Genomic DNA, 27,801 nt, shown 5'->3' on the forward strand with positions numbered 1-27,801 from the left:
GAAAAACGCCACAAAACTGAAGGTTAAAGGCCTACTGAAAGCCACTACTAGCGAGCACGCAGTCTGATAGTTTATATATCAATGATGAAATCTTAACATTGCAACACATGCCAATACGGCCGGGTTAACTTATAAAGTGACATTTTAAAAGTCCCGGGAAATATCCGGCTGAAACATCGCGGTATGATGACGTATGCGCGTGACGAAGTCCGAGTAACGGAAGTTATGGTACCCCGTAGAATCCTATACAAAAAGCTCTGTTTTCATTTCATAATTCCACAGTATTCTGGACATCTTTTGCAATTTTTTTTAATGAACAATGAAGGCTGCAAAGAAGACAGTTGTAGGTGGGATCAGTGTATTAGCAGCGGACTACAGCAACACAACCAGGAGGACTTTGTTGGAGCGCTAGCCGCGCTAGCCGCCGACTTCACCTTGACTTCCTACGTCTCCGGGCCGCCAAACGCATCGGGTGAAGTCCTTCGTCCTTCTGCCGATCGCTGGAACGCAGGTGAGCACGGGTGTTGATGAGCAGATGAGGGCTGGCTGGCGTAGGTGGAGAGCTAATGTTTTTAGCATAGCTCTGTGCAGTCCGGTTGCTAAGTTAGCTTCAACGGCGTCGTTAGCACAGCATTGTTAACCTTCGCCAGCCTGGAAAACATTAACCGTGTATTTACATGTCCACGGTTTAATAGTATTGTTGATTTTCTATCTATACTTCCAGTCAGGGCTTTATTTATTTTGTTTCTATATGCAGTTAAAGCAAGATGCTATCACGTTAGCTCGTAGCTAAAGCATTTCGCCGATGTATTGTCGTGGAGATAAAAGGCACTGAATCCATTTCGCGTTCTCGACTCTCATTTTCAAGAGGATATAGTATCCCAGGTGGTTTAAAATACAAATCTGTGATCTACAATAGAAAAAGGAGAGAGTGTGGAATCCAATGAGCCAGCTTGTACCTAAGTTACGGTCAGAGTGAAAAAAGATACGTCCATCGCTGCCTCTCAAGTCATTCACTGTAACGTTCCTCATCCACGAATCTTTCATCCTCGCTCAAATTAATGGGGTAATCATCACTTTCTCGGTCCGAATCTCTCTCGCTCCATTGTAAACAACGGGGAATTGTGAGGAATACTAGCTCCTGTGACGTCACGCTACTTCCGGCACAGGCAAGGCTTTTTTTTTATCAGCGAGCAAAAGTTGCGAACTTTATCGTCGATTTTCTCTACTAAATCCTTTCAGCAAAAATATGGCAATATCGCGAAATGATCAAGTATGACACATAGAATGGATCTGCTATTCCCGTTTAAATTAAAAAAAATCATTTCAGTAGGCCTTTAAAACATATGAAAACAAGATAGATAACATCAAAGAACACAAATTACATTAAAAAAAAAGCGCAGAGCTGACGCAACTTCAGCGGTGCCATTACTTCATACAGCTACAAATGTAAAACACGTTGAAACCCCCCCCAAAAAATTGCAAATAATGATTTGTATTATTGCACCATGCTTAGAGAAAACACAAACTACATAGACCACGGTGGTCTCTGCACTGCTCTACGCCATCCTCCGCTGGGGCGGGGGCTTGCACGGGACAGGAACACACCCAACAAAGCAACCAAGAGAGCCGACTCCGTCCCAGGCTGCCCACTAGCCCAGCAGTGGCGCTCCTGCAACCAGCAGCCACTACCCATGTGCCATCTTAGAAAAACGATAAGCATAATAATATATATCAAGTATATTGTTATACATCAATGACGTGCTCGTAATAGTAGTAGTGTCTGTACTTTGTGGAGAATGCATATATGTTTAAGAGTTCTTTCTTTATTCATAGCCATGTTTGGAGCAGCAAGTACTTTTCCATTGTATACGCTGTGTGCCAGTTTCTCTTTGTCTGCAGAGGTCTGTTTAGTGTTTTAGACTTTGGAATGTGAAGAGGATACATCCCCCTCCTTGCCTTATCAGTGTTGGGGAAAGGGGGAGGGCATTCCTTTCTGGGGGGGGACTGCTTTCCTTTTCAAGAAGTAGTTTTTTTCCGTTTGAATGTTAGACCAATTTGAGATGTATTGGTCTGGGCTGGTCTCCTGAAGCTTCAGTAAAACTTGATAATATTCCTATTCTGTCCTGATGGTCCTTCTTACTCAGCATATATGTCATCGAAAGAATTTGGGATTGACCAGTGACTTTAATTCCCTGGGAGGAAAAGCCGGTCAACTTCCATGCTGTAAACAACTGAATTTGTTTGTGCTGTGTGTTTATATATTTGTTCATATAGACAGGTACATGTGTATACACTCACTGTATATAAAACACAACAAAAATGTAACAAACCGCAAAATAGGAAGGCAAATGGCAATAAACACCTACAATATGATATATCGTCACGTAATAATCTGCTTCCACATCTGTGTCTGACACATGTGTTTCGGAATGGCTGCTCTGAAAACAAGCCCCGCCCACTCTGCTTTGTTCCTGGTCTAAACTGCTATGACCTAGATCAGTGTTTTTCAACCTTTTTTGAGGCAAGGCACATTTTTGTCATAAAAAAAATCCGGAGGCACACCACCAGCAGAAAACTTTAAAAAATTAACTCCACCAAGTCGTTGTGTCTTATTTTGAGTGTGTTGGTGTCTTCCTGTGTGTAGTGCTTTAGTTCTTGTCTTGCTTATTTTGGTGGCCCTTCCTGTTTTGCCGGTGTTTTCCTGTAGTGGCTTCATGTCTTCCTTTGAGCGCTATTCCGCGCACCTGCTTTGTGTTAGCAAGCAAGGCTATTTACGTTGTTGCTATCCTTCTTTGTGTGGCCATTGTTGATTTTCATGTCACGTACGGATGTACTTTGTGGACACCGTAAGTTTTTGCTGTCGTCCAGCATTCTGTCTCTGTTTACTTTGTAGCCAGTTCAGTTTGACTTTTGTTTTGCATAGCCTTTTCCTTTCGTTCATTTCGGGTTTAAGCATTACATACCCTTTTTACCTGCACCCTGCCTCCCACTGTGGTCTGCATATCGGGATCACAACAAACCATCCTCGTCTCACCCGACACATTCCGACTTTTACAAAGCAATGCTGCCACCTACTGACATGGAGTATTACGTGGTTACCCTGCCGAGTTTTACACAGCACAGACACTAAGCAACGGCACATTATTGGCAGATTCTAATTATTGATTTGCCAAAAATATTTTTGGGATAAATTAGGTGAAGTTGCATAATTTCCCACGGCACACCAGACAATATCTCACGGCACACTAGTGTGCCGCGGCACAGTGGTTGAAAAACACTGACCTAGATTACCCTAATAACTCCTATAATACCAAAAAGCGCAGATTTCGACCATTGAAATACTTTGTATTGTTCCGGTCATTTAAAAACAGCACTGCACATCATAATGGCGGCGACAGTTTTGATGTTAAAGGTCTAAAAAAATGATGTCGAACGTTCGGCGGGCTGGATTGAAAATCATAACGGGCCGTATTTTGCCCGGGTCCGTCTTAGACAAGTAATAAATGTCACACCTGGGTGAAGTCTGGTCTGGGTTTCGTCTGGTTTCATGTTTTGTCATTTCCTGTTTTATTTTGAAATGCTGACTCTCCCTCTCATTTCTGGTCACTTGCCCTTCCTCCTGTTTCCCTGGTCTGACGTCTTTCCTGATTGCCTGATTGCGCCCACCTGCATCACCCTCCCTAATGCGAATGAGATGATAAGCATTGCGCAAGTCAAGCTTGGTGAAAACCTTTGCCTGCTGGAGCTGATCAAAGACTGATGACATTAATGGAAGGGGGTACCGATTCTTTATGGTTATGTCGTTGAGAGGACTATAGTCTATACATGGTCGCAGGGTCCCGTCTTTCTTATTTACAAAGAATCTCCCGTGGATCAAAAGTACAAACAAAACGTGGCAATGGCTGAAGACAAGACTGTGGCAAGGAACGCTGGAGGTACGCACAAGACTCTGGCACAGGACAGAAGGAGGATGAGACATTTATACACATGAGGGAGGGTGACACAGGTGGGCGCAATCAGGCAATCAGGAAAGACGTCAGACCAGGGAAACAGGAGGAAGGGCAAGTGACCTGAAATGAGAGGGAGAGTCAGCATTTCAAAATAAAACAGGAAATGACAAAACATGAAACCCAGACCAGACTTCACCCAGGTGTGACAATAAAGGTGTTTGTGAAATCCCCTGAGAGTTTTGATGCTAAACTGCTTCGACCTTTCCTAGAAATATGTCAAAGAAAAACAACTTAAAGCCTTGTCCAATTGTTTGCTGAAAAAAACAATCCATGTTTAAATAACTTTTACTGCAAATGAATAAAATCTCCAAATATATGTGATCGGCCTCCTTGACTTCTAATAATCGGTATTGGCCCTGAAAAACTCATATCAGTCGATGTCTACTTTGTACCGTAGCACTTTAAGATTTATTTCAATGAAAAGTGTGTCGCAAATCAAATCTAATATTATTATTTCTACCGGGCGTTGTGTCCTACGCTGTCCAGCGATTCTTGAACGCACCGTACAAGTCCGTCTCCTTTTCCCCGTGTATAGAACCATGGCTGTTTTAAGGGAGCGCAGCCTTTAGGTTCAATGTGTCACGGCGCATGCGCAATCCCAGAAGCGCGCCGGGACACGCCCCTGCTCGCTCTTCCCGCATCGCGGCCACGCACCTGCACGGCTGCAGGCCATCATCAATCCGCGCAGCTGAGTCTGATGAGGGCAGAGAGCATAAAGACCAGCGGACCCGAAGATCCAGTGCCGGAACGTAGTTCACTCCCCGTAGTAAGCATCCCGTCTCTGGCTTCCCTCCGCGTACTTGCTCTCTCTGTGCTTTCCCTCTGCCCTCGTCCTATGTCCTTTGTGTTCCCCGCAGTGTTCCCTCTGTTTCCCGTGATCGAGTTGTGTGCCTCGACTTCCCACCGGACTTTGGGCTGCTTCCCTCGATCCTCGACCACCGCTTGGACACGGACATCGTCGCCTCTCTCCAGCCCCCGACCTCTCCCTTGCCCATTGACTGTCCTCTTGCCTTGCCTCCTCTGGTCTGTCGAAGGACTCATCCAACACGCACACACAACAACCTCTGGTAACATTCACATTGGTAATTCCTCACATCGTCTTGCACCATCCACATACAGTAGCATTCACACCAAGTGACAGCAGAGTCGGTTTCAATAAACCTATTGAACTGATCCCTGCCGTTGCGTCGTCTCCTTCCCCCGCCGTACGTAACACAATGTGCACAATTTAATATCTTACTTGCTCAGACAGCAATGTGTCTGTACAAGTTTAGATTGGGGAACGTCATTAATGTCTCTTGTTTTCATGTTAGCATTTAAGCTAGCCAGCTGGCGCCAGTCAGTCTGTGAGTTTATTAAAGGGCAGTTATCAATCGCGGTTTTTCGATAATTTTAATTTAAAACGGCAATACTATCATTATTGCCACTTATCTGTACGTCCATAGGGCTGGGCCGATCAATAAATATGGCGGTAGACACATCATACATAAATACACACATTCGACAACCCTTGATCCCAACACAATGACTAAGAGACCCGTTCATATTTTATTGTTTTTTTTTCTTATCACCTCTGCAGTCAACTTACGTTCCTGTAACCGTGGTTACGCAGCATCACCGGGTTACAACATCCTCAACGGTGGGCGGGTCATGAAAAGGCGAAGACCAGCAGGCCGAGGCTCAGCACGACGAGCCGTGAGGTCACGGGCGAGGCGGAGCTCCCGTCGTCGCCGAGGCAAGTGTTCTTCTTCAAGCAGACGTTCTGCTCACAGTACGCACCTGCGTGCGGACACCACGTCACCACCGCGCCGTCGCTCCACCATCATCGTGTGCGTGTTTACCTTCAAAGTCTTTGGGGCACTCGCAGCTCACAAAGTCCACGCAGGTCCCGCCGTTCTGGCAAGTCCGAGTCTCGTCGCATACGTTGACTGTTTGGGGTTGATTGGTGTTAATTGCGATGTGAATTAGGCCCCTCCCCCTTCCACACGTACCTGTGCATCCAACTGCGGCCCCTCTCCACATGTACCCGGGCAGACAAGAGTCGCAGCGCCTCCCGGCGGCGCCCTCTTTGCACTGGCACGATCCCGACTGAGAGCAGTGTGGAGACGAGCTGCCACTGGCGTCGCACTCGCACTCTGACCATGACACAAATGTTAGATCCGCGAGCCCCGCCCCCACCTCTGAACGCTGAGTGTTTGGTACTGACCCACACACACGTTCTGGTCCTCCAGGGCCAGCGATGCGTTTCTATAGTAACCCAGTCGACAGTACTGGCACCTGTTTCCTCGCGTGTTGTGTTTACAGCTCACGCACGTCACCACGTTCAGGAAGTCGATGAAGCTGCAGCGGTTGGAGTGTGCGTTACACTCGCAGTCTGGCACACACACACACACACAAGGCATCAGCAACGACGCTAACACGTTTGCTAAAAAACGGTTAGCCATAATATAATGCTAACACACCTGACGTGACGGTAACATGCTAACATACAGGTTTGAATGCTAAAAACACAGTAAGATAATAGCATGCTAACATAATGACACAATGCTAACAGAGTGGTACGAACTGTACTAATATTATAATAATAATAGTACCAATGTGAAATAACTTGCTAACAATGGTATTAATGTAATAACACAGTAATAAGCATGGTATTTAAATGTAACAACATGGTTGTGCCAGGCGAACATAATGGTAGTGACACCCTAATAAACATGGTAATAACATGTTAATGCACACCTCTAACTTATTAATAACCTCCTGATTAGTTGACAATCAGTAACGTGAACCACTACACAACTATGGACCTTGTCATGACATCCTTCTAGGGGGTCAGAACCACACGGGAGGGGTCTAATTGTGGAAGGGGAGGGGGTGGTGACAGTCTTACCCTGGAAGGTGACATAGGCAATTTTGGACAGTTGACTGGTCTTTGGTCCTCCCGGAATCAGAATCTTTTGGGTCGCTTGAGACGCAAAACAAGATGGTAACCATGGCGATGTGTCAGCAGGACTGCTATTTCTATAACTCGTGCTAATGCTACGTTTTGTGTTACCTTTTTTCTCATATTCTTTTTCATCTTTCTCTTTTTTCTTTGAAGCTTCTTTGCGTTTGGACTCGGCAGCTGTTAAAAGAATGAATCCAGTCTGTCCACTCATCGTGATGACATTTCATGGTATGTCTCAGGAAAACAACTTTATGTAAATAATTTGTCACCTTTTTTGTCTGTTTGCTCCTCTGTCCTCCGTTTGTCTTTGTCTTCTTCCTTCTTTTGATCTAGTGAAGGATCTAATTTTGGTTCATTGACTGTTGGAGGAGAATCAGGGCTGGGATCAAGCTCTTCTTTCTTCTGACCTGGTGAAGAATCTAATTTTGGTTCATTGACTGTTGGAGGAGAATCAGGGCTTGAACCTAGCTCTTTTGTCTTCTGACCTGGTGAAGAATCTAATCTTGGTTCATTGACTGTTGGAGGAGAATCGGGGCTTGAACCTAGCTCTTTTGTCTTCTGACCTGGTGAAGAATCTAATCTTGGTTCATTGACTGTTGGAGGAGAATCAGGGCTTGAACCTAGCTCTCTTGTCTTCTGACCTGGTGAAGAATCTAATCTTGGTTCATTGACTGTTGGAGGAGAATCAGGGCTGGGATCAACCTCTTCTTTCTTCTGACCTGGTGAAGAATCTAATCTTTGTTCAGTCACAGTTGGAGGAGAATCAGGGCTTGAATCCAGCTCTTCTTTCTTCTGACCTGGTGAAGAATCTAATCTTGGTTCATTGACTGTTGGAGGAGAATCAGGGCTGGGAGCCAACTCAGGAGCTTCAGGATTTATTTCCAAAGAGTCTGATCCAGCCAACCCAGGTCTTCCCTTATCTGTTTGACTTGTTCCTCCTTCTGCTAAGTCTGAATCCGAGCTACTGTCAACTGACTCAGAAGCAGGATCTGGATCGGAATCCTCTGTTCCAGGAGGTGCATCAGGGCCAGTCAAATCCAGTTCCTCTGGAAAAGGGAAGGTGAAGTCGACTGGAGCCAGGTCACCAGCCGGCTCAGACCAATCTGGACCAACCTGTGCATCTTCTCCAAATTTAAAAGTAGATATGTTCATAGGTACATCAGGAGCTTGGGGGAGCACTTCAAGAGGAGATACTTCAGATGGGAGTCTAGCAGAAGGAGATACTTCAGAAGGAGAAATATCAGAAGGGGAATTTTCCTCAGGAGATCTGTCAACAGCAATTTCATCACGAGTATCTCCTTCAAGTGGAGTTTCATCTTCACTAGGAGGTTGCATGGTGGTAGGTCTTTCAGGTGGACCATTTATATAGGTGGACTGAGAATCAGGGGTGACATCAAGAGAGGCTGAATCAGGCGTTGGTAACTTAAGAAGTGTTTCATTGGTGGAGGGTCCATCAGGAAGGAACCCATCAGGAGAAGGAGCAACAGCAGGAGGTACATTAGCAAGAGAAACATCAGCAGCTTCAATGGGGAGCAGGTCATCAGGAAAATATTCATCAGGAGGAGGTCCGTTAAAAGTTGGAACATCAAAAGTAGGTGGAGCATCTCCATCAGGAGAAGATAATTCAGTAGTCGCAATATCTCCAGAGAGGACCATGTTGTCAGACTTAGTTACTTCCCATGCCAATGTCGTGACTGGTGGAGGTCCACTAGAACGTAGAACTGTACGTATGATGCTGGATGCACCAGTCTCTGGGGGGACAAAGTCTGTGCTTTGCGGTGACAAGTTGGAGTTAGGGGAAGTCACTTGGTCAGAAATGACCTCAGAGTCAGTACTGCTCTTTGGACTGGCGTTGCTGTTTGTGGTACCGGAGGTACCGATCGTGGTCCTTAGAGCCAGGGTTTCTGCTAGAATAGAAAATGGATTGTCTGTCCTCGGTCCTGCGACACTGCCAAGGTCAAAAAGCCTATCAAGACCTGGGGTGCTAACTGTACTACTGACAGCACTAATGACAGGAGGCGCGCCCCCGGTTGTCCAAGAAGAAAAGTCACCAGAAACTTCCAAAGTAGTCGCTGACTTTGAATTATCAGAGTCCACAAGAATGGTAGTCTGCAAGCTAGAGCTAGACTTTGTTGTAGTACTTCCCTCCTTTGTCATCATAGTGCTAGCGTCAGTTGAAGAACTGTCAATAATAGAACTGTCAGTCATAGAACTGTAAGCATTTGAAGTAGAATCAGCTGTAGTCCAGCTAGAAAACATGTCGCTAGTAGAAGTCATCAAAGTATCAGCAGTGTCCTTGTTGGTAACAGTAGAAGTCTTTAAAGTGTCAGTTATGTCCTTAACGGTAATGGTAGAAGTCATTAAAGTATTAGTAGCGTCCGTAGGGATACTAGTAGAAGTCATTAAAATATCAGTAGTGTATATCTTGGTAATAATAGAAGTCATGAAAGTATCAATAGTGTCTGTATCAGTAATAGTAGAAGTCATCAAAGTATCAGTAGTGTCCGTAGCAGTAATAGTAGAAGTCATCAAAGTATCAATAGTGTCCTCATCAGTAATAGTAGCAGTAGAAGCAGTGTCAGTGGTAGAAGTAGTCCAAGTATCAGTCATGACGACAGTAACAGTAGTAGAAGCGTCAGTGATTCCACGTGATGAAGCAGAAGTTCTATCAGAGTTTGAGTCATCAGCCGCTGTCAGAGAAGAACATGTGCGTCTTTTTAGTCAATTTGTCTTTTCTGAAAAATGCACAAATAGAACACACACAAAAACAAGATAAAATACACACAATTCCAAACAGAAAAATAAAACGAGATGTTTTTTTCTGTGGTAAACACTAAGAGTTCATGTTGGGTTTTCAACGAGAAACTAAAGCTTTTTGCAGAAGTACAACCGCAAGTTGAAACCTGTTTTTGCTAAAACTCACCACCACATTAAATACTTCACCAAAGCTCCTTCACAACCTCTCGCATGACCCGTAACATCTTTTAGAACCTCCTGCATTAACCTGAAACTTATTTTAGAACCTTGAACATCCTTTGGAATCTCATATAAAATATTGTAAATTATTGAGACCATCCATTTCAACATCTTACATGACCTGGGATATCATTTTAAAACACATGTGACCTGGAACACTTAGAACCTCATTCATGACCTGGTAAGTTCCTTTAGACCCTCATGCGTGACCGTGTACATCCTTTAGAACCCCATGCATGACCGTGAACATCCTTTAGAACCTCATAAACAACCACATACGTGACTGGGAACATCCATCAGTACCTCATGCATGACCTGGAACATCATTTAGAACCTCATACACAACCACATACATGAATGGGAACATCCTTTAGAACCAGATACAAGACCTGGGACCTCCTTTAGAACCATATACACAACCACATACAGGAACTGAAGCAATCATTTAGAACTTAATACATGATCTGGAACCTCCTTTAGAACATTGTATAAAACCTTACAAATTATCGAGACCATACATTTGAACCTCATACGTGACCTGGAATATAATTTTAAAACACATATGTGACCTGGAACACTTAGAACCTCATTCATAACCTGGTAAGTTCCTTTAGAACCTCATGCATGACCGTGAACATCCTTTAGAACCTCATAAACAACCACATACGTGACTGGGAACATCCATTAGTACCTCATGCATGACCTGGAACATCCTTTAGAACCTCATACACAACCACATACATGAATGGGAACATCCTTTAGAGCCACATTCATGACCAGGGACCTCATTTGGAACCCTATACACAACCACATATATGTCTGGGAACATCATTTTGAACCAGATACAAGACCTGGGACCTCCTTTAGAACCATATACACAACCACATACAGGAACTGAAGCAATCATTTAGAACTTAATACATGATCTGGAACCTCCTTTAGAACATTGTATAAAACCTTACAAATTATCGAGACCATACATTTGAACCTCATACGTGACCTGGAATATAATTTTAAAACACATATGTGACCTGGAACACTTAGAACCTCATTCATAACCTGGTAAGTTCCTTTAGAACCTCATGCATGACCGTGAACATCCTTTAGAACCTCATAAACAACCACATACATGACTGGGAACATCCATTAGTACCTCATGCATGACCTGGAACATCCTTTAGAACCTCATACACAACCACATACATGAATGGAAACATCCTTTAGAGCCACATTCATGACCAGGGACCTAATTTGGAACCCTATACACAACCACATATATGTCTGGGAACATCCTTTTGAACCAGATACAAGACCTGGGACCTCCTTTAGAACCATATACACAACCACATACAGGAACTGAAGCAATCATTTAGGACCTAATACATGATCTGGAACCTCCTTTAGAACATTGTATAAAACCTTACAAATTATCGAGACCATACATTTCAACCTCATACGTGACCTGGAATATCATTTTGAAACATATACATGACCTGGAACACTAACAACCTTGTGCATGACTACCTTGTGCATGACCTGGTAACATCCTTTAGAACCTAATTAATGACAGTAAACATCCTTAGATCTTCATACACAACCACATACATGACTGGGAACAACCCTTCAGAACCTAATACATGACCTGGAAGATCCCTTAGAACCTCATATACAACCACATATTTAACAACCATTTAGAACCTTATACATGACCTGGAATCTCATTCAGAACCACACGCATGACTGTGGACATCCTTTAGAACCTTATAAACTATCCCATACATGACCTGGTACAACTCTTTAGAGCCTAATACATGATCTGCAACCTTCTTTAGAAAGACTTTCTGCACAGTCAGTTGCTACAGAGCTCCAAACTTCATGTGACCTTCCAATTAGCCCACGTACAGTACGCAGAGAGCTTCATGGAGTGGGTTTCCATGGCCGAGCAGCTGTATCTAAGCCATACATCACCAAGTCCAATGCAAAGCGTGGGATGCAGTGGTGTAAAGCACGTCACCACTGGACTCTAGAGCAGTGAAGGCGCCTTCTCTGGAGTGATGATCACTCTTTTCCATCTGGCAATCTGATGGACCAGTCTGGGTTTTCGGACTGCATTATCCTGAGTGTGAAATTTGTTGGAGGAGGAATTATGGTGTGGGGTTGTTTTTCAGGAGTTGGGCTTTGCCACTTAGTTCCAGTGAAAGGAACTTTGAATGCTCCAGGATACCAAAGCATTCCATGCTCCCAACCTTGTGGTAACAGTTTGGAGCAGGCCCCTTCCTCTTCCAACATGACTGTGCACCAGTGCACAAAACATGGTCCATATAGACATGGATGACATCGTGGATGAACTTGACTGGCCTGCACAGAGTCCTGACCTGAACCCGATAGAACACCTTTGGGATGAATTAGAACGGAGACTGAGAGCCAGGCCTCCTCGACAAACATCACCAATGCGCTTTTGGAAGAATGGTGGAAAATTCCTATAAACACACTCCGCAACCTTGTGGACAGCCTTCCCAGAAGAGTTGAAGCTGTAATAGCTGCAAAAGGTCATATTGAACCCTATGGGTTAGGAATGGGATGGCACTTCAACTTCGTATGTGAGTCAAGGCAGGTGACCAAGGTAGATCACCCCCACTTGGTAATTTGAACAGTAGCTTGCCTGCTGAAAAGGTGTGGGCACCCCTGATCTAGAACATCCTTCAGAAGCTCGTACATGACCTTTAGAACAGGATGTCAAACATCCGGCCCGCAAGATGAGTTTGCTAAGTGTAAAATTGAGCTGCATTTTTTGAATGAAGGAAACGCCTGTTCTTAATGTGTCCACTGGATGTCGCAATAGCTCTACCGTAGCGATCAAGTACACCAAGTAAGAGGTACACCAAGTAAGAGGTACACAGTAACGTGGGGCTGCGACTCCTCCCTATCGACATGATGTAAAACAAACAGGAGTAAAATAAACAATCACTTCATGAGACACTGCACATTGATGTAGTTCTGTGACAATTATTGTCGTCTGTGCAAATTTAAAGAAAGTGAGCAGTGGGACAATTACTGCAAAACTGTCACTCTTTTAAGTTTTTATTGTTGCTTTGTTGAAATTGTTCACACATCGCACATCTTGTATTGTTCTATGGATACACAGTGATGTCTAGAAGGCAGGGAGTAACTCAACCCTCTTCAACAGTTTCTACCTCAGTCTTGTTGGTATTTTATTTTTTTTGTCACAATAAAATACAATCATGTGTGCTTACGGACTGTATCCTTTGCAGACTGTATTGATATATATTGATATATAATGTAGGAAGCAGAATATTAATAACAGAAAGAAACAACCCTTTTGTGAGAATGAGTGTTAATGGGGGAGGGAGGTTTTTTGGGTTGGTGCACTAATTGTAAGTGTATCTTGTGTTTTTATGTTGATTTAATAAAAATTTTTTTTTTTTTTTACATTTCTTGTGCGGCCCGGTACCAATCGATCCACGGAACGCGGCCCAGTGGTTGGGGACCACTGATTTAGAACCTTATACACAACCACAACAAACTGAAATCTCATTCAGAACCACATACACATAAGTGTGGACATCCTTTAGAATATTATACACAATCTGGAACATCCTTTAAAAATCCACGTATGACCTGGAACTCCCTTTAGAACCTCCTACACAACCTGGAACATCCTTTAAAACTCCACATATGACCTGGAACTACCTTTAGAACCTCCTACACAATCTGGAATTTCCTTTACAGCTCCATATATGACCTGGAACTCCCTTTAGAACCTCCTACACAACCTGGAACATCCTTTAAAACTCCACATATGACCTGGAACTCCCTTTAGAACCTCCTACACAACCTGTAACATCCCTTAAAACGCCACATATGACCTGGAACTCCCTTTAGAACTTCCTACACAACCTGGAACATCCTTTAAACTCCACATATGACCTGGAACTCCCTTTAGAACCTCCTACACAACCTGGAACATCCTTTAAAACTCCACATATGACCTGGAACTCCCTTTAGAACCTCCTACACAACCTGCAACATCCTTTAAAAATCCATGTATGACCTGGAACTCCCTTTAAAACCTCCTACACAACCTGTAACATCCTTTAAAACTCCATATATGACCTGGAACTCCCTTTAGAACCTCCTACACAACCTGGAACATCCTTTAAAACTCCACATATAATCTGGAACTCCCTTTAGAACCTCCTACACAATCTGGAATTTCCTTTACAACTCCATATATGACCTGGAACTTCCTTTAGAACCTCCTACACAACCTGGAACATCCTTTAAAACTCCATATATGACCTGGAACACCCTTTAGAACCTCCTACACAACATGGAACATCCTTTAAAACTCCACGTATGACCTGGAACTCCCTTTAGAACCTCCTACACAACCTGGAACATCCTTTAAAACTCCACATATGACCTGGAACTCCCTTTAGAACCTCCTACACAATCTGGAATTTCCCTTACAACTCCATATATGACCTGGAACTCCCTTTAGAACCTCCTACACAACCTGGAACATCCTTTAAAAATCCACGTATGACCTGGAACTCCCTTTAGAACCTCCTACACAACCTGGAACATCCTTTAAAACTCCGCATATGACCTGGAACTCCCTTTAGAACCTCCTACACAACCTGGAACATCCTTTAAAACTCCACATATGACCTGGAACTACCTTTAGAACCTCCTACACAACCTGGAATTTCCTTTACAACTCCATATATGACCTGGAACTCCCTTTAGAACCTCCTACACAACCTGGAACATCCTTTAAAACTCCACATATGACCTGGAACTCCCTTTAGAACCTCCCACACAACCTGGAACATCCTTTAAAACTCCACATATGACCTGGAACTCCCTTTAGAACCTCCTACACAACCTGGAACATCCTTTAAAACTCCACATATGACCTGGAACTCCCTTTAGAACCTCCCACACAATCTGGAACATCCTTTAAAACTCCACATATGACCTGGAACTCCCTTTAGAACCTCCTACACAACCTGGAACATCCTTTAGAACTCCACATATGACCTGGAACACCCTTGAGAACCTCCTACACAACCTGGAACATCCTTTAAAACTCCACATATGACCTGGAACTCCCTTTAGAACCTCCTACACAATCTGGAATTTCCTTTACAACTCCATATATGACCTGGAACTCCCTTTAGAACCTCCTACACAACCTGGAACATCCTTTAAAAATCCACGTATGACCTGGAACTCCCTTTAGAACCTCCTACACAACCTGGAACATCCTTTAAAACTCCACATATGACCTGGGACTACATTTAGAACCTCCTACACAATCTGGAATTTCCTTTACAGCTCCATATATGACCTGGAACTCCCTTTAGAACCTCCTACACAATCTGGAATATCCTTTAAAACTCCACATGTGACCTGGAACTCCCTTTAGAACCTCCTACACAACCTGGAACATCCTTTAAAACTCCACATATGACCTGGAACTCCCTTTAGAACCTCCTACACAACCTGGAACATCCTTTAAAACTCCACGTATGACCTGGAACTCCCTTTAGAACTTCCTACACAACCTGGAACATCCTTTAAAACTCCACATATGACCTGGAACTCCCTTTAGAACCTCCTACACAACCTGGAACATCCTTTAAAACTCCACATATGACCTGGAACTCCCTTTAGAACCTCCTACACAATCTGGAATTTCCCTTACAACTCCATATATGACCTGGAACTCCCTTTAGAACCTCCTACACAACCTGGAACATCCTTTAAAAATCCACGTATGACCTGGAACTCCCTTTAGAACCTCCTACACAACCTGGAACATCCTTTAAAACTCCGCATATGACCTGGAACTCCCTTTAGAACCTCCTACACAACCTGGAACATCCTTTAAAACTCCACATATGACCTGGAACTCCCTTTAGAACCTCCCACACAATCTGGAACATCCTTTAAAACTCCACATATGACCTGGAACTCCCTTTAGAACCTCCTACACAACCTGGAACATCCTTTAGAACTCCACATATGACCTGGAACACCCTTGAGAACCTCCTACACAACCTGGAACATCCTTTAAAACTCCACATATGACCTGGAACTCCCTTTAGAACCTCCTACACAATCTGGAATTTCCTTTACAACTCCATATATGACCTGGAACTCCCTTTAGAACCTCCTACACAACCTGGAACATCCTTTAAAAATCCACGTATGACCTGGAACTCCCTTTAGAACCTCCTACACAACCTGGAACATCCTTTAAAACTCCACATATGACCTGGGACTACATTTAGAACCTCCTACACAATCTGGAATTTCCTTTACAGCTCCATATATGACCTGGAACTCCCTTTAGAACCTCCTACACAATCTGGAATATCCTTTAAAACTCCACATGTGACCTGGAACTCCCTTTAGAACCTCCTACACAACCTGGAACATCCTTTAAAACTCCACATATGACCTGGAACTCCCTTTAGAACCTCCTACACAACCTGGAACATCCTTTAAAACTCCACGTATGACCTGGAACTCCCTTTAGAACTTCCTACACAACCTGGAACATCCTTTAAAACTCCACATATGACCTGGAACTCCCTTTAGAACCTCCTACACAACCTGGAACATCCTTTAAAACTCCATATATGACCTGGAACTCCCTTTAGAACCTCCTACACAATCTGGAATTTCCCTTATAACTCCATATATGACCTGGAACTCCCTTTAGAACCTCCTACACAACCTGGAACATCCTTTAAAAATCCACGTATGACCTGGAACTCCCTTAAGAACCTCCTACACAACCTGGAACATCCTTTAAAACTCCACATATGACCTGGAACTCCCTTTAGAACCTCCTACACAATCTGGAATTTCCTTTACAACGCCACATATGACCTGGAACTCCCTTTAGAACCTCCTACACAACCTGGAACATCCTTTAAAACTCCACATATGACCTGAAACTCCCTTTAGAACCTCCTACACAACCTGGAACATCCTTTAAAACTCCACATATGACCTGGAACTCCCTTTAAAACCTCCTACACAACCTAGAACATCCTTTAAAACTCCACGTATGACCTGGAACATCCTTTAGAACCTCCTACACAACCTGGAACATCCTTTAGAACTCCACATATGACCTAGAACTCCCTTTAGAACCTCCCACAAAACCTGGAACATCCTTTAAAACTCCACATATGACTTGGAACATCCTTTAGAACCTCCTACACAACCTGGAACATCCTTTAGAACTCCACATATGACCTAGAACTCCCTTTAGAACCTCCCACACAACCTGGAACATCCTTTAAAACTCCACGTATGACCTGGAACATCCTTTAGAACCTCCTACACAACCTGGAAAATCCTTTAGAACTCCACATATGACCTGGAACATCCTTTAGAACCTCCTACACAACCTGTAAAATCCTTTAGAACTCCACATATGACCTGGAACTCCCTTTAAAACTCCACATATGACCTGGAACATCCTTTAGAACTCCAAATATGAACCAGAACATCTTCTATAACCTTATACATTTCTTGGAACCACGAAAAGAACCAGATACATGAGACCTGGGGCGTGCTTTAGAACAGCTAAATGGCCTGTTGTGTCTTCTCATCGCAAGAGACCAGACTGTTGATTTGGATCAGTCATTGTTCCAAATGTTTGTAGAACGTAAGATGAGATCACACTTGAAGTCCTGTGTGTGCGTGTGTGACATCTTTAAGCAGACTAACACAGATTAAACACAGACTCACGCCACCTGTCACTGACTTAAGATTTCTCCCTTAATGCACCTGGCCACGCCCACTTCCCACAATATAATGAGCTCCACCCCCCTCTCTAGAACGTACACACACTCACAAATGTAAATACTTACTACTGGCTGTTGTCTGTGCCGCTTCACCTAAAAGCAAACATCCAATGTAATTTAATAAACAAATATATATTGATCTGTTATCAAATGTGACGTACAAGCGTTGGCCGTGCCCTTGGGCAGGGGCAGGAAGGTTCCGGGCCTCCAACTGCTGGGAGTGAACTCGGAATTGCAGCGCTCGCAGTCCTGTCCACCGGTGTTGTGTTCACAGTCGCACATGAGTGTGGCGTCGCGCGGTGAACAACTCGATGCGTGCAGGTTACATTGACACCTGTTACCATGGAGACAGACAAACATGACGGACGCGGCGTGTGCGGGTGAGGCCGGTGAAGACTCGGCTGACCTGGCAGGTATGTCTATGTTGGAGATGGCGTAGAAGTACTTGAGCAGGTTGTCCCGCTGGACGTAGGTCCCGCCGAGCGCCGGGCGGAGGAGTCGCAGGCGGATGTTGGTGAAGGTGAAAAAATCTCTCAGACCTTTGGTGGTTTCCATGCGGGTGTACAGGGCGTCCATGTTGATCAGCTTTGGCCCCGTAAACACTTGGAAGCGAGCTCGCACCTCAAACACCACCGTCTTCTCCTCCTGCCGGGTCAAACGGACGTGAGCGCCTCGGCTCTAGCTAGCAAACACTAACTATCAAGTGATGGGAATAACGTTACGTTTTTTTAGTAACGAGTTCTCTAATTCAGTCATTCTTAACCGTAGGGCCGCTGGAGGGCCCCCTAAAAATATCAGTTTCTCAGCTGTGGTCCACAGCGGTATTCAGTTGTAATACATTTTTCCACCACTTGTGGCAGTAATGACGATATCAAACAAAACAGAAGAAGTCTGGAGATAAAGTCAGACAAGATTCTTAAGCGCAAATATGATGACTAAAGTGGTGAAGCTGCGTTTTCATTTGCCATGAAATTTTTTTGACATTTAATTTAAGAAACATATTCATTATGAATTGTGTTTATTTATTTAGGCACAACATAATTGTATGTACATTTACTTTTGTTAATATTTGAGCGGGCCCCGGACCCCTCTGTGGTGGAAAAGCCCCTGAGGTCAAAAAGGTTAAGAACCCATGCTCTACTGAAATACTTGTACTTGCTCTAATTAAATACTTGTACTTGCTCTAATTAAATACTTGTACTTGACAACATGCTTACCTTTACTATTATGGCAATCTTTAACCAACAAGAGATGGTCAGAGACACGAGAACAAGGTTGTCCAAAGTGTGGCCCCGGGGCCATTTACGACCAGTTGCTATTTTTTTAACGGTAGCTTTCTAATATTAGCATGCTAGCTTCTTTGGTAATTTTACAAGTATACGCTTCAAATGTATTGTTACTCGACGAATAATACCTGTTAGCATGCGAGCGTTATTTTGCTAGCTTTTTTTTTAAGCTAATTTTGTAGGTATACACTCCAGTCATATTTTGGTTCTTGATGCACGCTAAAGTTAGTACTTAAGCATTTTAAACCATTTTGTTTGGTACTTGACTCATGTTACAGCTAGTATTTTAGCATGCTAACATTAACATGTTAGATTTTTTTTAGTTAATTAAGCAGTTATACACCTCCAGTGTCATAATTTGGTATTTCACTAATGCTAACTGTTAGCATTTTAGCACAGTACTTTTAGCATGCTAGCTTTTTTAGCTCATTCTTTTGTTACTTTACGCAATCTGGCCCGTGTGCTAACTGTTAGCATTTAAGTACAACTTTGGCTCGTCAGCATACACACAAAATATCTACCGAAATTGTATTTTGTACTTGTTTGAAAATTTTTTTTTAGTTGTGCTTGTTTTGAAGGAGAAAATTACCAAAATGGTCCGTCTGTGGCCCTCAATGGAAACAGTTTGGGCACTCCTACACCAGAGCTTTGCTTTGAGAAATATGCTACTCGATAGTGCTAACTAGGAACAGCTAACTCCACACCTGAAACAAACTTGACAATGCAGGACGTCATTATAACGGCCCACGCCAAATACTTTGAAAGATTTTCAAAAAGTAACGCAATAATTACTTTCCCTGGTAACTAATTACATTTGGTAAACAGTAATTCTGTTGGTAATTCAATTACTTTTTGGGGAAAGTAATCATGACTAATTACTTTTTAAAGAAACCTGGACTTAGTTAAGCCAGTGGTCCGTTTAGCTAACTACTTGAAGTCCTATGGGTTTGATCAAGATGAAGAATGGTCACCTTGGCCCCCACCCATCGGGAGTACTGCTCGGTACAGATGACCCGGGTCACGTTGCTGGGCGCCAAATCCGACACCCGTTTCGGTGGCATGCCGAACGTGTCCATGCAGTCGTCAGCATAGAACTGGTACGGCTGCCATGTGACACCTGCCACAGGTAGTACAAGAAACGTGTGAGTCTGCCCCCATGCATCAGCTGTACTTCCGCGTCACATGACCTCACCTTTGTCCAGTGACTTCTCCAGGACCATGCTGGTGGGGCGGCCATATTCAAAGGTCACCACCAGGTCATCAACTACCTCCAGACTCTTGTTCCACGACAGCGTGATGTTGGCCAATAGCGGCACCGGATACTTGGACCATGTGACCGTCTGCCAGTAGGTGATGAGCCCTCCTCTTTCCCGGTCCCCCATCAGCTGAGGGGGGTGAGACAGGTCGGGACTGGACGCGTCGCACTCGTCGCTGCAGAGGTACGGGTTCTCCTACATGGACGGTGAAGACATGAGGACCACAGCCGGGGGGCACACTGGCACGTACTCACCAGGGTACAGAAGCGTTCAGGGGGGTTTCCACAGGTGACTCCGGGTGGATCCACCCTGATCTGCATCACCTCTTTCATGTTTGTGGGCGGGGGCTGACAGGCGGCGAACTCCCATCTTGACTCCGCCTCCAAGTCTCCAAAAGTACGACACGTGTCATACTGACACTGACCCATCGCCACCAGCAGGAGGAGGAGTGGGAGGGGCTTTAGGCGCTCCATGGACGGGTCAGGTAGATGCCCACGTCAGTCCATTGGGTCTACGGGGGGCAGGCAGTCGTTCCTCAAGGACCCTGGCTACCATGGTTCCCCGCTGACTACCAAGGTATTTGAACGGTTGTCATGGTTACCAGATCCACCAGGCTCGTCGTAACGTCTGTCAATCAACACACACGGCACTCAACTCGTTAAGTTGGAGAGAGAAAAATCCAAGTAGAAAGTTTTGGAAGGATCCAATCACAGTCACAATATGTCTAATTCATACTTTATAATAATAATACACATTTAAAATCTTTGTCTAGCACTTTAAAAATCATTACTTTAACCAATAGTTTTGGTTAGAAGTGATTACATAAACATGCACATGCCAGACGGTCCGCCCCTTGTATGATCCGTGTCAGAGCTTGGTCCGCATTGCCGGCAGTAAGTCGGGCCCATTTCCAGTGAGGGTTGGACTCCACCAAGGCTGCACTTTGTCACCCATTCTGTTCACAACTTTTATGTACAGACTTTCTAGGCGCACTCTGGGTGTTGTGGGGATCCGCTTTGGTGGCTGCAGGATACTGGTACTAGTGCATTTGTGGCAGCTTAAAAAACTAGGCCGAAAGCCCACTGCATGCAATGTAACTATATGTGTGTACATATATGATTACATATCATTATAATAATATAATGGATATATTATTAATAATTATTATAATTGGTTATTAAAAGTATGTAAAAATTGTACCCCTTCTTTGTTTATTTCCGTGACGACCTCCCTAAAGTTTTTTAATCAATCAGAAATATCAAACAGCTAAAATGAGCCTAACTTGGATAAGTGTGGAGAGACTGTTTTGCATTTTTCCCATCATCCTTTGTAATGAGTTTAAAGATTTTTTTCATATATCCATATTTAAGTGTTACTTCTTTATTTTCATAGTCATATTACAAAACAGCTTGTGTCGGCCTTGATAGTTTGGAATGTAGGAGTGCAGAGATAACTCAGGGAGTAGACATAACAACAGGAGTGGGAGCGAGGGAGAGATGGAAGAAAACAGCACTTCCGTGGGTTTGGGGGGAAGATCGATCTTGGCTGGGCTAGGGAACGCTTCTGTACTGGATTGGTCTCACGTTTGTTTTCAAAGCTTTGAGAATAAACCACAAAATACCAACTACTGCCTGGTGATCAATTTAAACTTCAGCTTATGTGCCATAGAAAGAACCTGGGAAAGACTAGCAATTTGAATTCCCCATTGGAGGAAGAGCTGGTCACACGCAACAATATATATATATGTGATTTATTTCCACATAGGAAAGATGCCCGGGTGGGATATGAATCATTGGGAATGTTCACTGTTCACACAGACGTGAAAACATCCGATACAGGAGGCATATATGGGCAAAAAAATGGGAATTAAAAAAAACCTGTTTTATTCATCAACAAAATAATACACATTAATACCATAATAATGCAATGCCGATTCCAAAACCAAACCCGACCCAGCAACATTCAGACTAGCAACCAACAGAGCAATTGAGAGGACACACAAACATGACACAAAACAATCCAAAAGCAATCAAACAAAAAATGAATAATATCAACAACAGTATTAATATTAATAACAATTCAACATAGCAGTGATTACAAATCCCTCATTGACATTATCATCGCGGCCATTTATAACAAAAATTAAAACACTTAAAAAATGAACGATAGTGTCACAGTGCATCACATCTCATGAGCTTGACAACACACTGTGTCCAATATTCTACACAATGATAAAATAAGTCATATTTTAGGTTGATTTAATAGTTCAAACAAATTTAAATAATGGATCCCATATTCCAATACATGACTCATTATTATCTCAACTAAATGCAGTTTTTACTACTGATATCATCTCCATAGCTTGTGTGTACCAGTCAGTATGTATTATGTGTGTATACCAGTCAGTATGTATTATGTGTGTATACCAGTCAGTATGTATTATGTGTGTATACCAGTCAGTATGTATTATGTGTGTATACCAGTCAGTATGTATTATGTGTGTATACCAGTCAGTATGTATTATGTGTGTATACCAGTCAGTATGTATTATGTGTGTATACCAGTCAGTATGTATTACAGTATGTGTGTATACCAGTCAGTATGTATTATGTGTGTATACCAGTCAGTATGTATTATGTGTGTATACCAGTCAGTATGTATTGTGTGTGTGTATACCAGTCAGTATGTATTATGTGTGTATACCAGTCAGTATGCATTATGTGTGTATACCAGTCAGTATGTATTATGTGTGTATACCAGTCAGTATGTATTATGTGTGTATACCAGTCAGTATGTATTATGTGTGTATACCAGTCAGTATGTATTATGTGTGTATACCAGTCAGTATGTATTATGTGTGTATACCAGTCAGTATGTATTATGTGTGTGTACCCGTCAGTATGTATTATGTGTGTATACCCGTCAGTATGTATTATGTGTGTATACCAGTCAGTATGTATTATGTGTGTATACCAGTCAGTATGTATTATGTGTGTATACCCGTCAGTATGTATTATGTGTGTATACCCGTCAGTATGTATTATGTGTGTATACCCGTCAGTATGTATTATGTGTGTGTACCCGTCAGTATGTATTATGTGTGTATACCCGTCAGTATGTATTATGTGTGTACACCAGTCAGTATGTATTATGTGTGTATACCAGTCAGTATGTATTATGTGTGTATACCAGTCAGTATGTATTATGTGTGTATACCAGTCAGTATGTATTATGTGTGTATACCAGTCAGTATGTATTATGTGTGTATACCAGTCAGTATGTATTATGTGTGTATACCAGTCAGTATGTATTATGTGTGTATACCAGTCAGTATGTATTATGTGTGTATACCAGTCAGTATGCATTATGTGTGTATACCAGTCAGTATGTATTATGTGTGTATACCAGTCAGTATGTATTATGTGTGTATACCAGTCAGTATGTATTATGTGTGTATACCAGTCAGTATGTATTATGTGTGTATACCAGTCAGTATGTATTATGTGTGTACACCAGTCAGTATGTATTATGTGTGTATACCGGTCAGTATGTATTATGTGTGTGTACCAGTCAGTATGTATTATGTGTGTATACCAGTCAGTATGTATTATGTGTGTATACCAGTCAGTATGTATTATGTGTGTATACCAGTCAGTATGTATTATGTGTGTATACCAGTCAGTATGTATTATGTGTGTGTATACCAGTCAGTATGTATTATGTGTGTATACCAGTCAGTATGTATTATGTGTGTATACCAGTCAGTATGTATTATGTGTGTGTATACCAGTCAGTATGTATTATGTGTGTATACCAGTCAGTATGTATTATGTGTGTATACCAGTCAGTATGTATTATGTGTGTATACCAGTCAGTATGTATTGTGTGTGTATACCAGTCAGTATGTATTATGTGTGTATACCAGTCAGTATGTATTATGTGTGTATACCAGTCAGTATGAATTATGTGTGTATACCAGTCAGTATGCATTATGTGTGTGTACCAGTCAGTATGTATTATGTGTGTATACCAGTCAGTATGTATTATGTGTGTATACCAGTCAGTATGTATTATGTGTGTATACCAGTCAGTATGTATTACGTGTGTATACCAGTCAGTATGTATTATGTGTGTGTACCCGTCAGTATGTATTATGTGTGTATACCAGTCAGTATGTATTATGTGTGTATACCAGTCAGTATGTATTATGTGTGTATACCAGTCAGTATGTATTATGTGTGTATACCAGTCAGTATGTATTATGTGTGTGTATACCAGTCAGTATGTATTATGTGTGTATACCAGTCAGTATGTATTATGTGTGTATACCAGTCAGTATGTATTATGTGTGTGTATACCAGTCAGTATGTATTATGTGTGTATACCAGTCAGTATGTATTATGTGTGTATACCAGTCAGTATGTATTATGTGTGTATACCAGTCAGTATGTATTGTGTGTGTATACCAGTCAGTATGTATTATGTGTGTATACCAGTCAGTATGTATTATGTGTGTATACCAGTCAGTATGAATTATGTGTGTATACCAGTCAGTATGCATTATGTGTGTGTACCAGTCAGTATGTATTATGTGTGTATACCAGTCAGTATGTATTATGTGTGTATACCAGTCAGTATGTATTATGTGTGTATACCAGTCAGTATGTATTACGTGTGTATACCAGTCAGTATGTATTATGTGTGTGTACCCGTCAGTATGTATTATGTGTGTATACCAGTCAGTATGTATTATGTGTGTATACCAGTCAGTATGTATTACGTGTGTATACCAGTCAGTATGTATTATGTGTGTGTACCCGTCAGTATGTATTATGTGTGCATACCAGTCAGTATGCATTATGTGTGTATACCAGTCAGTATGTATTATGTGTGTATACCAGTCAGTATGCATTATGTGTGTATACCAGTCAGTATGTATTATGTGTGTATACCAGTCAGTATGTATTACAGTATGTGTATACCAGTCAGTATGTATTATGTGTGTATACCAGTCAGTATGTATTATGTGTGTATACCAGTCAGTATGCATTATGTGTGTGTACCCGTCAGTATGTATTATGTGTGCATACCAGTCAGTATGCATTATGTGTGTATACCAGTCAGTATGTATTATGTGTGTATACCAGTCAGTATGCATTATGTGTGTATACCAGTCAGTATGTATTATGTGTGTATACCAGTCAGTATGTATTACAGTATGTGTGTATACCAGTCAGTGTGTATTATGTGTGTATACCAGTCAGTATGTATTATGTGTGTATACCAGTCAGTATGTATTATGTGTGTGTATACCAGCCAGTATGTATTATGTGTGTATACCAGTCAGTATGTATTATGTGTGTATACCAGTCAGTATGTATTATGTGTGTGTATACCAGCCAGTATGTATTATGTGTGTATACCAGTCAGTATGCATTATGTGTGTATACCAGTCAGTATGTATTATGTGTGTATACCAGTCAGTATGTATTACAGTATGTGTGTATACCAGTCAGTATGTATTATGTGTGTATACCAGTCAGTATGTATTATGTGTGTATACCAGTCAGTATGTATTATGTGTGTGTATACCAGCCAGTATGTATTATGTGTGTATACCAGTCAGTATGTATTATGTGTGTATACCAGTCAGTATGTATTATGTGTGTATACCAGTCAGTATGTATTATGTGTGTATACCAGTCAGTATGTATTATGTGTGTATACCAGTCAGTATGTATTATGTGTGTATACCAGTCAGTATGTATTACAGTATGTGTATACCAGTCAGTATGTATTATTACTGAAATGATGCAGATTACCAAGAATACAAAGTAAAGGGGAATTGATCTGCAGTGTGAAGGAGGTCCTGGTGTCATACTTGCAAATGTGACAATAAAACAAGATATAATAAATGGACAGCAGTTATAATTGCCATTCAAAAATCAAAAACAATGAATATTTATTAACACACACAAAGCGTAGCAAAAGTTGGTAGTGTTCAATACCGGTGTCGACTCCCAGGTACCGTGTCTGTCAAATGGTACACATCCCTAACTATCAACAACAACAACAGTATTGAAACAACTTGATGATGATGATGATGATCAAGCGTAATGTAACTCTAGGTCAGGGGTCACCAACGCGGTGCCCGCGGGCACCAGGTAGCCCGTAAGGACCAGATGAGTAGCCCGCTGGCCTGTTCTAAAAATAGCTCAAATAGCAGCACTTACCAGTGAGCTGCCTCTATTTTTTTAATTTTATTTATTTACTAGCAAGCTGGTCTCGCTTTGCCCGACATTTTTAATTCTAAGAGAGACAAAACTCAAATAGAATTTGAAAATCCAAGAAAATATTTTAAAGACTTGGTCTTCACTTGTTTAAATAAATAATAATAATAAATTTTACTTTGCTTCTTATAACTTTCAGAAAGACAATTTTAGAGAAAAAATACAACCTTAAAAATGATTTTAGGATTTTTAAACACATATACCTTTTTACCTTTTAAATTCCTTCCTCTTATTTCCTGACAATTTAAATCAATGTTCAAGTAAATTTATTTTTTTTATTGTAAAGAATAATAAATAAATTGTAATTTAATTCTTCATTTTAGCTTCTGTTTTTTCGACGAAGAATATTTGTGAAATATTTCTTCAAACTTATCATGATTAAAATGCAAAAAAATTATTCTGGCAAATCTAGAAAATCTGTAGAATCAAATTTAAATCTTATTCCAAAGACTTTAGAATTTCTTTAAAAAATTTTGTTCTGGAAAATCTAGAAGAAATAACGATTTGTCTTTGTTAGAAATATAGCTTGGTCCAATTTGTTATATATTCTAACAAAGTGTAGATTGGATTTTAACCTATTTAAAACATGTCATCCAAATTCTAAAATTAATCTGAATCAGGAAAAATTACTAATGATGTTCCATAAATTATTTTTTTAATTTTTTCAAAAAGATTCGAATTAGCTAGTTTTTCTCTTCTTTTTTTCGGTTGAATTTTGAATTTTAAAAGAGTCGAAATTGAAGATAAACTATGTTTCAAAATTGAATTGTCATTTTTTTTTCGTGTTTTCTCCTCTTTTAAACCGTTCAATTAAGTGTAAATATCATTAATTATTAATAATAACATAGAGTTAAATGTAAATTGAGCAAATTGGCTATTTCTGGCAATTTATTGAAGTGTGTATCAAACTGGTAGCCCTTCGCATGAATCACTACCCAAGAAGTAGCTCTTGCTTTCAAAAAGGTTGGTGACCCCTGCTCTAGGTGCTGCTCCTCTGATCACTAACCTTACCTTCTTTTTGGTCCCCAGGTTAACCAGCTAATCCAATTCTTTTTCTTCCATCCAACTCTTTTTTTTTTTTTCCTACAATGCTCCTCCTTTTCTTCTTTTGGACTTTTTGGTTCTCCTAATCTCCTTCTGTCTCATCCTCTTTACTGCTCCTCGTCTTGGTCTTAACCTTCTT

At 41.7% G+C, this 27,801-nt stretch overlaps 1 protein-coding gene across 5 annotated transcripts; it reads right to left on the reverse strand.

Annotated features, from left to right (window-relative positions):
- Positions 1 to 661: 661 nt before the first annotated feature.
- LOC133632672 (mucin-2-like) lies at positions 662 to 27,801 on the reverse strand. 5 transcript variants are annotated; one of them, XR_009821691.1, is made up of 15 exons: positions 27,630 to 27,801; positions 20,583 to 20,955; positions 20,265 to 20,523; positions 20,044 to 20,189; positions 18,193 to 18,431; positions 17,948 to 18,120; positions 17,853 to 17,879; positions 7,230 to 9,650; positions 7,069 to 7,137; positions 6,904 to 6,978; positions 6,220 to 6,387; positions 6,005 to 6,148; positions 5,855 to 5,941; positions 5,602 to 5,792; positions 662 to 1,703 (listed from the first exon to the last, which is right to left on the reverse strand). XR_009821691.1 is itself a non-coding variant. In XM_062025235.1 (14 exons), the coding sequence occupies exons 2-14, from the start codon at positions 20,799 to 20,801 to the stop codon at positions 5,662 to 5,664; spliced, it is 4,158 nt and encodes a 1,385-aa protein (XP_061881219.1). In that variant the 5' UTR covers positions 20,802 to 20,955; positions 27,630 to 27,801; the 3' UTR covers positions 5,103 to 5,661. The 5 variants fall into 5 exon arrangements, 4 of the variants coding, with proteins under 4 accessions (XP_061881219.1, XP_061881222.1, XP_061881220.1 ...); XM_062025235.1 differs by lacking the exon at positions 662 to 1,703 and having other exon boundaries at positions 5,103 to 5,792; XM_062025238.1 differs by lacking the exon at positions 662 to 1,703 and having other exon boundaries at positions 5,106 to 5,792; positions 7,230 to 8,867.

The sequence above is a fragment of the Entelurus aequoreus genome, linkage group LG17, assembly GCF_033978785.1.
Source record: "Entelurus aequoreus isolate RoL-2023_Sb linkage group LG17, RoL_Eaeq_v1.1, whole genome shotgun sequence".
In the NCBI taxonomy this organism is placed as follows: domain Eukaryota; kingdom Metazoa; phylum Chordata; class Actinopteri; order Syngnathiformes; family Syngnathidae; genus Entelurus; species Entelurus aequoreus.